This window comes from Phaethon lepturus, unplaced genomic scaffold (assembly GCF_000687285.1).
Source record: "Phaethon lepturus isolate BGI_N335 unplaced genomic scaffold, ASM68728v1 scaffold50264, whole genome shotgun sequence".
In the NCBI taxonomy this organism is placed as follows: Eukaryota; Metazoa; Chordata; class Aves; order Phaethontiformes; family Phaethontidae; genus Phaethon; species Phaethon lepturus.
The window spans coordinates 1,031-11,595 of NW_010537969.1; the positions used below are offsets into that span (position 1 = coordinate 1,031).

The 10,565-nt window shown below is 39.3% G+C and overlaps 1 protein-coding gene across 1 annotated transcript; it reads right to left on the reverse strand.

The window, feature by feature from the left end:
* Window positions 1-1,770: 1,770 nt before the first annotated feature.
* ZMPSTE24 (zinc metallopeptidase STE24) lies at window positions 1,771-9,433 on the reverse strand (the record flags this gene model as incomplete). The annotated part of the gene is made up of 5 exons (XM_010286628.1): window positions 1,771-2,576; window positions 2,902-3,045; window positions 5,031-5,135; window positions 6,754-6,914; window positions 9,292-9,433. Coding segments are annotated over 5 exons (777 nt in total), but the record flags the coding sequence as incomplete, so codon positions are not given.
* Between the last annotated feature and the right edge of the window lie 1,132 nt (window positions 9,434-10,565).

Genomic DNA, 10,565 nt, shown 5'->3' on the forward strand with positions numbered 1-10,565 from the left:
AAAGCCCCCTCTTGCTAATTTTCTTGCCTCTCTCCTCAAAACTGGTCATTAACCAGAAGGGATGTGTGGCTGATCCTAGTAGATGTACCTTGTAATCAAACTGGTTTCTAGTGGCTGGTCATGTGGCTGTGCAGACACTGTAGGAGGATTTAGATACCTGGGAAGGCAGCAGCTGCACAGAAAGATTTAGGTGTGATTTCAACCATTGTCAGGAACACAGGAAGCAACCACAGGCTATAGAAGGTCTGCAAAGCGTAGCTGATGCATTCCAGATGTCTGCACGGTAGTATGTGGATAGGCAGAAGGGCAACAGCACACACTGACAAACAATGCCAGTGCTGAGAAGCGACCGGAGCAGACTGGAACTAACTCTGAACCTTTGTTCAGAGGAGTTAGATAGTGAAATCCAGCTGGGGGAACTTCAGAGATCAACACAAAACAGTGACAGGGAAGAAAAGCAAGCAACAGGCAATTGCCATAACAACACTCTCTTTGCCTGTAAGCCTAAGTATTTCAAGTATTTCATGCTTCCATAGGAACTGGCATTTCCTTCATTATCCCACTTTACTCTCCTTTTGTTTGTTTTTAGCCAAATTTCTGAAATAGCCACAGAACTAATTTTTGAACATAAGTTTTACCTAACAGGCCAGGCAAATGGTTTTCTCAGAGTACATTTAACATGTTTTCCATAGGTTTACATCAACCAACATCTCAACCTCAAAACTTGACACATTTATTTACTCTTTTGAATTGACAGATTCAAGTTAATGCTTTCATTTTTAAGGGCCATTTATTAAATGTAGTTAACATGACAAATATAGACTTCCCATATTTGTAAAACTGTCTCCTAAGTCCGTATCTCTAGTTTAGCTTCATATTCACTAGGGTATAAACACAATTACAATAAGGCATACAAAGGGCTTCCAGCACCATCTTGTATCTTGTTGCACCTGAGACATCATCATGCCAATGATCTTATAAGGCATTTTTCCCTCTAACCAGAAAAGGTAATTTAAGCTAACAGTAAAGTCTCTGAGAATGCTCTGACAACTGAAACAATGAGAATTTGCTTTGACTTCTTCTTTCTTTGTGCAGAGCTAAGCAGAACTTTTTAATTTACCACAGATATAAAATCTGATTTTTATATGAAGTATGTGCATTCAGTCTGGTCCAAAACATTTGTATGGCACATGCAAATTTATATTTAACTTTTCTCTTTATTTCAACAAAAGTAAATTTAATTCCACCTTTCATCAGAAAAATCTGAGATAATCAATGTAGAAGTCATTTCCACAATTACGCACTTTGTCCTTCACTAACTTCCATGGACAAACTGTATCTTGGACTATTTATATCAGAACAACGAGGAATATTTTCTAAATATTCCACTGCTGTTATTTCAGCTGGATTCATATTAATGGAAAACCCTCCATGGAGTGGAGGACAAACCCCTTCAGAATGACAGGTCACACTGTCTTGAGCAACTGGACCCTTCCATATACAGAAAAAATTTAGGCAAACTACAACAGAAATGGAGAAGCTGAGGGGAAAACAGCTGGAAAAGCTGTTAACCATTCCACTCACAGGCAAAAGGGAGAAGAACAGAGAATGAGCAACCTTCTCTAACATGTGGTTCCTGTTCTGATTCTTCGTAACATCCTTCCACATCCCCAGCAGCACAGTGGCAGGAAGAGCCTAATCCCACTATAATGCTACTAAATACCAACTAGTGCTCATTTTCAAAGAAGCCATGGTACATTTCCTCTGTTGTAATTCATCCTTCTTCCCACACATCAGAGAAAGGAGTTTTTATTAAGTAGCATTTTCAGTTACGACAAACATGAATCCAGGACAAAGGCCTGTACTTGCATTCAGCTTTTTAAAACACAAAACAGTGACTGGTGAGTACAAGTATTATTATACAAGAAATCAAGTCACTCAAACCCTCTTCATTGTGAAGAGGGTTGAGACTGGAAGGTTCACAGAATGCTCAGAATGGGAAAAGGATCAAAAGCATTGTTCAAGGCACACATAAACTGAAGAAATAGGTGCTTTGAAGTCTATACTTTTGTTTTCCTCCCTTTACAAGTCTGTACTATGATATGGAGATAAAAGCCAGTCTGTGTGGGGGGAACGTCTTCACCCAGTACTTTTTCTAAATTAAGTTCCAGAGTTTTGTTTTTGTTACAAACAAGTAATTTATAATCTCATATCTGTTTCAGGATTCTCAGATCTGTGGTGCTGTTAACATTGCACTTAATTGGCATTATCCATTTTTAAAAAGAAATAAAAAAGCAGCTCTGAACTTTGCTTCTGAGATGGAAGCACTGTCTCTGAACCAACGATTCCTGTCACTCCTGCTTTGTATCTTTCAAGGCCTGAAGTCTTTCTAAAAGGGGTGGATGGGAGTAATGCCACATTGAAAAGATCCAGTCAGAAACAGGGAATCCTAAATTATCTTTGTTTAGCTTGATCAAAGCAGAATATAGGTCTTTAGCCTTCCCAAGTTCCTTGGCAAATGCATCTGCTTGAAACTCAAATCGTCGGCTTAATACAGTCAAACAAAATGAGAGAACCTGTGGAGAGAAATATATATTAAAAATTATTTTAAAATTCAGCTATCTGCAAGTTCCTTACAGTATCAGTAAATAGTACTGTATCTTCCTTCCTTCCCACATCCCACACATCACTGTGGCTGTAGAATGATCTCACTGAGGTTCATCCAGACCACACCTGAAACTGGGAGTCTTACCCAACATGGAGCACTACACCTACTTATTAAAACAAGATACCAGATAGAACCCCTAGAAACATCAAACTCCACCCCACTCCCCTGTCAAAATAAAATCACCATTTAAATAGGATGATACTTCAGCATTTACGTCTTGAAAACAATTTTACCTCATTGTAAGGTGAAAAAATGAACTGGAAAATAATCATCAAGCCTATCAGGGTAGGCTGGGTGTCATAGAAACCAAATGCAGCAAAGAGTTCTTTTCGACCAATTAACACAGCAAACAAGAAGAAGCAGAGGAAGGAATTCATCTAGAAAAAGAAATAATGTTCTTGATTAAGATGAGTTTTTCATCTAAGTCTAAAACATGGGCTATTCATATTACAGATTTGCATAGAAATGCCACTGATAAAAAATAAAATAGTTTACTTTAGGACTAATATGCAAAGTGGAACAAACAGCTGGCCTTTACCTGCTTTCTATAAATGCATGCAGTAAAGAAACACTTCAATATTTTCTGTCAGTGAGCTAGAAAGAAGTGAAGGAAGTGAAGGAAGATGAAAAGGTAAGAAGACAAGAAAAAGAAGAAAAGACAAGAAAAGATAAGTGAGGAGAGAGTACAGGGTAGAATCGTATCTCCTTGGAATTAAGCAAAGGTTACAAAAAGTTTAAAATCAAACAAAATATGTCTCTGCTTCTATTCCTGGAAACAATCCATACTTTCCATCTAAGCCATGCATCACTGTGTACAAGCACTGTGCTTGCCTGGCTTTTCAGAGGCAAGAGGCAGGACCTCGTCTTACCAAGTTTTCTAGAGAAGGAGATTAGTACCCTTTCAATCTATTCAAGTGACTGGTCTTTAAATTTAGAGTAATGTGGAAGGTGCTAGAATATTGCTTGTTATTGAAACACATGGGACAGAAAAAAAGAGGGACAGCTGTGACAAGAAACAAATAAACAGAAAAAGTACATGACATTGCAGAAGAATTTGTGAAAATTTCTGGAAGCGAAGATAAAATCTACCTATTACAACAAAATAATAGTATCTAGAAAGTGGATCCAAAGATGTGTTACATGAGTTAGCAGAGTGGAAAAAGCATTATAATAATTGCTAGTTAGTAGGGATCAGCACTGATGTCAGAAGCTGAAAGGTAATTGCATTAAAGCAGAAAGTGAAAAGGACCTCACTGAAGTGTTCAGCTGCATAACTAAGAAAAAGCCAGTGTGGAAACGGAAAGACAGATATTTTCTTAAACAGGAACTTGATAGTGATGTTTACAGCCTGCAAGGCTTGTGAATAGCCTTAGAAAAAGAACAGAACAGCATTTCTGGAATGGTGCACACATGTCAAGACAGACATGATGGAGTTACAGAAGGTGCATAGGAGGGCAGCTAAGAGAAACAAACAGACAAAAAAGAGGCTGGGTACTTGGAGAAAAGAAGGGTGAGCGATACCTGGAACAAGGCAGATCTACACCAAAGCATATAGTAGACTGTTGATAGTAATATAACAGAAGGCACATAGTTGTACCTTGCAAATAAAAGAATTTGAATTTGGAGGTTTGGTGGAGGAATTCCCTTGTATTGTGCAATGCCCAGAGGCGTATGCATGAGTAAACAGACCAGCAGGCTCCTTTTCTTCAAAGGCGAGGTTGGGCAATGTCTAGAGATTGCTTCAATGTTCACTCCCATTTAGGCATGCACCAAGAATGGCACAATAAAGTTATTTACCAACAAACAATGCACAAGGTATGAGAATACAATATAAGTAAGAATGCCCTCCTGTGTCAGATTTCATAATCCTCAGTCACATCCCTTCTCAGCCCTCCAAGGAACAAGACTGATAGAAATTCTCAGACACAGGGCCTTCAGAGAGATAATGACAAACATCTGAAAAAATGCAGGCTGGGAGACAGCATACATCCAGTTCTATCCCTAGCACAAGGATGGAAATAGACCTTCAGAGGAGGAGGCCCTGAGATTCATACAGACAAGGAAGAAGTGTTAGAGCAAGAAAAATGTGTCCCAACTTCAGAAAGCTGCTGAGATGAATTAAAATGGCAGCAGACATACTTCCTTAGATGCTTTCTACCAACCAGGTGGAGCAAGGAGGGGACAGAAAAGCTAATGCCTCTTCACTGTAGATACAGCAAATGAAAAAAAAAACAAACCAACTTACTGTTGCAGGGCATAAGTATATTGTGTAAATGTACACTTACAAATCTGGAAGCAGGCATTTGGAAACAGCAATCATTACAGGATGCTCTAGGAAATCCACCAATTTGTCATAACTTACCTGGCTGATGATAATATTTTTGACAGTGTGACCTAGTTTCCAGTGACCCAATTCATGACCAAGTACAGCCAGAACTTCTTCATTTTTACATCCTTGTTTCTTATTCTGAGAGAATAACAAAGCAGAAGTACTATCAGGTATGACCAAACACAACTGAATAAATTTCTTACTTACTAGCTTGTTTTTCCCTGGTCGCTTAAATGTCCCTAGATCAGGCCGTTCCCTTCTACTATATATATATAGTATATATAGTAGAGATATATATATACACACACACACACTATATATATACTATACATATACATATATGTATACATATATACATATATATATACACACTATACCTACTATAATTTCTTACCGAGCCTTTTTCAAGAAGATACTTACAAACAAAAAAAGACAACCTCTTTTAAGTTCAAGAAGATTTCTACCAAGAGGTGGTGTTCTCTTATTTCTACGTATGCAGACATGCCTACGCAAACATGGAAGAAGGCTGGAAGATTTGCCTTCCAAACTCTCTCCTAGCATCCCTTGATCTCATCATGTTTCTTTACTCAAGAAAAGGCATTACAATGGATGCAGACATTCAGAGCCACAGACTTTCAATGGAGAATTGACAGCAAAGTCCTCTCCCTACTTCTTTCAACACTCAACATGTAGCTTCCCTCCAAAGGCGCTACTGTTCCTTTAAAAAAAAAAAGGACAACATCCCTGTCCTCTGTAACAAATGCTACGACATGCCTTAAAGCTATCATTAGGAAAGATGGACATCTGTACCTTCGAAGGTACATTAGCAAGTCAGAAGCAAGCATGTGGACTTGCGTACTAAGAACATAGCTAAAGAAACTGTTGAAATGGACAAATTCTCATTACGACTAGAGAAGACTCTCTGAATTTTTCAATGCAGGTGAGCTCAAAATTCCCTCCTCTCATCACCCACTTCTGCAGTATGCCATACCAAACCATGGATGAAGAGAATTCCACCACCAACATGGTTACAAGAAACAGAAGTGGGACTGAACAACAATCATGTATTTGTCATATATACATTGGCCTAACCCTAGGCTGCATGAAGCCTTCTCAGTTCTTCTCAGAATTACTCCTTCAGTCTTTTCAGAAAGCATTCCACCAGTTTTCACCATCCCTACACTCCCCTGAAGCCACAAAAGCTGTTACAGCAGACTCTTGATGTGCAACCGCACATCAATGGAAAGGACAATGATAGGCCATCATCCTATCCTTGACCAGGGCTGGGGAGGATGCACATGTGTCATCTGTATGTGTGCACATGTGCATGCATCTTGCACCAAAATTCTTGCATGTAGTAAAAGGCACACAAATGACACACTGCCAGTCAAAAGCATTTCCTTCAACGGGACGCTTTGGTGTGGCAGTCCCAAGAGAAGAAACACAAAATAAAAACCTAAACAGGTCTCTTATTCAAACAATTACAAGGAAGATCCATTTTTTACATGCAGGGAACCAATGTTTTGCTAAAGACCCTGTGGATTTCTATGGTATCTTTGGTGCTATCTATCTGCAACACTCACACTGCCCCAGAAATTCCAGTTAGCAGCTCAGGGATATTTTGGTAATGAAATCATTAGGGTTTGGGTTTTAGCATCTCATTCAGGCCCTTTAAAATACACTCAGAAAACACAAGGGAATATCTCACCAAGAAGTTAATGTACATAGCACAACAAAAAAAAAAAGGTTAACTCACTTGGGTTTTAGACTTTGTTTCTTCATTCTCACCATCTTCTCCTTCTGCTGGCTCTTTGTTCAATGCAGAATAATCTTCCAGAAGGGTGTCAAAGAGTACTATCCGCTTATTCTTGAAGAATCCATAGAAATAAGCGTTGCTATGAGAAGAACGCTTAGACCCTGACGGGGAAAATGTACATTAAAGATCATGATCTAAATAATCCCATGCACTGAAGACTATGCAATATTACACAGTACAGGTTCTTCCGAAGGAATTCTCGAAGTCCCCAAATGAATGGTAGACAAACTCACGCAAATGAGTTTGCAGGCTGAAGCGTATTTTAAAATGATCTAAGTAATGATAATCTCATTTACCAACTCCAAAAGAGAAATAATTTTTTTTATCTGTGACATGTAATCACTAAAATAACTAAAAACATAAGAGCAATCATGTGAAGATTTAATATCCAGAAGAAAAGTAATTTCTATTGCGATTTCAGGTTCAGAGCGGAAAGAGTATTCTGCATAGAACATGTGCTGTCCTCCTGGCAAAGGACTTGTGACGAACACATTTAGAATTCTTCCAATGTGCCAGCAAAGATGATTTGAAATAGATAAGGATGAATGTTAGAAACAGGTAAGGACAAGATGAAGAGAGGAACTACAGACATCCGGCAGTCCCTCAAAATTATTTTCTTTGAAATAGGCAATTTTTTACAGATACTTTTATCTACATCAGGTGAATCCTGGACTGTTTCTACTATAAATATACTTGGGGCCAAGAAACTCATCTCTTTTCATGGAACATGGACTGTTTCAGTCGATTAAAAAGCTGTCTAGATCAAAGCAGATGTTAAACTTTGCCTATTTTTGCCTATGGACAGGAGCTGTTGCAACATTAGGACTGAAAGAGGTCTCTGAGAGAACAGGTCGATTGCTCTGGTTTTTTTCAGCAAAAGATACTTCAACTTGAAGGCATCTGTCTTCAACTCTCACTGTAAATTTATGAGCTGCATCAACTCCATAGGGCACAAAATATTCATTGTTCCATTGCAAGCCAACCCATGGTAACTTTCAGCACCAAACCAAGACAGATCAACAGAGGAAGAGGCTGGTCAGAGTATGAAGCCTCAGCATTCATTCCTCCTCAGCAAAGAAATCTGAACAGCTGCAATGTTCCCTTTCACCTGCGTATCACAAACAACTTCATCCTCCACTAAGTGTTGATAGAGAAGGAACCTTTGTAATCTGCCTGTTACAGAATGAACCCTGAAATTAAAGGACTTGGTTGCACTTGTTACCAAGAAGTAAGTTCTGGAGTGGGAAGAGGCAAGACAGAGCGCAGAAAAACACTGGCAAAAGGATGTTCACACATCCAGTTCCCCATATCAGAAGGGAATGGTGCTGGCTCAACACTTAAGGATGCCAGGAGTCTGGCAGCCTCGCTCCACTTCAGATCACTAAACGCAGACGTGCTGAAGATGACAATGCAGTAGTACAGTACACAGGTGCCAGAGTGCCAACAACTGGCTCACAGGACTTTCACCATGGTTAAAAGCTACGATACAGCCAGCAATGCATATGGGAAAAATGTACCTGTTTGGCAAGCCTCTGTACGGACTCTCAAGCCTGAAAAGCTTCAACTTTGCTGGAAAAGAGAGGAGTTTCTAGGGCCCCAAGTATATCAATAGTACTAGTTCCTGGCTGCACTGAGGCAGAGCATTGACTGGATTTGGCCAGCCCAAAGTTTTGAAAGCCACAGCTTCCAGTCTAGATAAAGCCTTCACCACCCTTTCTTACAACAAAATTCTACCATTTCAGCTTTATACCATCTCATACTGCTTTCACCAAGGCAACAAAACCACCTCTGATCTTCACAGGTGGGGCACAAAACCAAAGCAAAATTTGGGAAAGTCCCTGAAATCAAGTTCAGAAGGGAGCAAAATGAATAACAGTGGAAATGTCAAACAGTAAAGTGCTCCATGAACATGGAAGTGGAGAGGAAGCAACATGGCAGCTGGCATGCTCCATGTTATAGTCCATGACCTAAGAAAAGAGGACATGAAATTCATTACTAGAAAGTGAAAAAAATTACAGTCTCTAGTGGAAGGTATGAATCCATCCAGCCATACTGTGAGAAACCATTCATGTGAACACTCTTAAGAAGGAATAGGTGTGTTTAACTTTCATAACTTTTTCAACAGTTTCACCAAGGACTTTGAGACAATTAATGCTAAACTGAGACTAGAGAAGATAAAAAAACCTTTTCCCTCTGGTTTAAAGTTCTAAAATGGGAATCTTGATTGATGCTTCCATTTCTGACTGTGCTATGTATTTCAATTCCACAGAGCCAAGACAATGCTTCAATGAGACTGCAAGTTAAGGCTGTACATTCAGCTTAACTTTTCTGAACCCAAGGCAAAAAAAAGGAAAATGGTACAGACATTTATAAGTATTACGATAGTTGAGGAATATAAGCAACTGCTCTACTACAGCATCCACAATCAAAATCTACATATCCAAAATTACAAAGTCTTTTTATTCAAAAAAATCTCACCTTCAACAACATACACCTTAGTCAATGGGAAGTCAATGCTCTTTGCCATTGTTTCAATTTGTTGCTTGAGTTCTCCCTCAGGAAGTGGAATGAATTTGTCAAACAAAGGTGCAATATAGTCTGCATAGATTGTAACAAGCACCTGCAAACACATACAGATATTAAAAGCAAGGCATACAAATGTGTGTTTGGTAGTAAAGGTGGAGCTTGAGTAAGCACAAAAAGAGGACACAATTTCAGAAAAAAACCACTTGATAAGGCAGAGTCCTGCATGAAGGGTGATCTTTAGCAAGGCTCTCTATGGGTCATCCCATCTACCATGACAACAACTTCTCGGCATGTTGACAGTCAGCAATTCAACAATTAGATGGGAGTGGAGACAGGTTAATCTACCATCTACAGTCCTCAGCAGAATTGGTGTAAACAGTGCTTTTGCTCTGACCTTTCCTCAAACCGCAGAAGGCAAAGACACTATGACAGCTGGGAGCGGTGGTCTTACCAGTGACAGGCTATCACTTTCACCCACTTCACAGACACTGGAAAGCTCTGAAGTGTTTCATCATGAGCAGCAGGGCCGACTGAACCAGGACATAGTCATGCTTCTTCAAATTCCTGCTAACTTGCAAAGCCACAGCCTACAATAGGCAAGAAATTTCATGTCCCCTATTTCTTCCCCTTCACATCGTTGTATGCAGGGGTAAGGAATCAGACCAAGGCCTGATGCCTCTGGTCCACAATGATTAACAGCTGTGTCCCAAAAATCACTACAATGCACCTGCATCTCTTCAAAGTGGCAGCAGATGCAGCTCAGATGAGAAAGCCAGAACCGGAATAACACTGTGATGAGAAGCAAAGCTGAATTCCCTTCCCTCATGCTCTGGACCTTCACAAAGTGATTTTTATTTATTCATTTTAAAGTAAACGCCTGGAGAAAACTTTAAATTCTCATTAGTAAAAAGAAACAGGACATGAGATGCAAATGGACATCAACACTAACTTCAAAGTTATCTTGACAGGTTTTTTTTTCCACTGGAAACAAGTATCTGCACTGTTGAAAAAGTCCAATGAAATTTAAAACTAGGGAAACTGACTCTTCCAAAGTCACAGCAAGCAAGGGCATCAATGAGACACACCGCTAGAAAATAAAAGTTATTTTCGTTACTGTAACTGTTAAGACAAGGGTTTAAACCACTTGCAGATATTTTGCAGCAAGTGTAGGAAGGTATTTTATAGAACAGAAATCAGGTCTCTGTTTCAGTCCAGACAAATGTCTC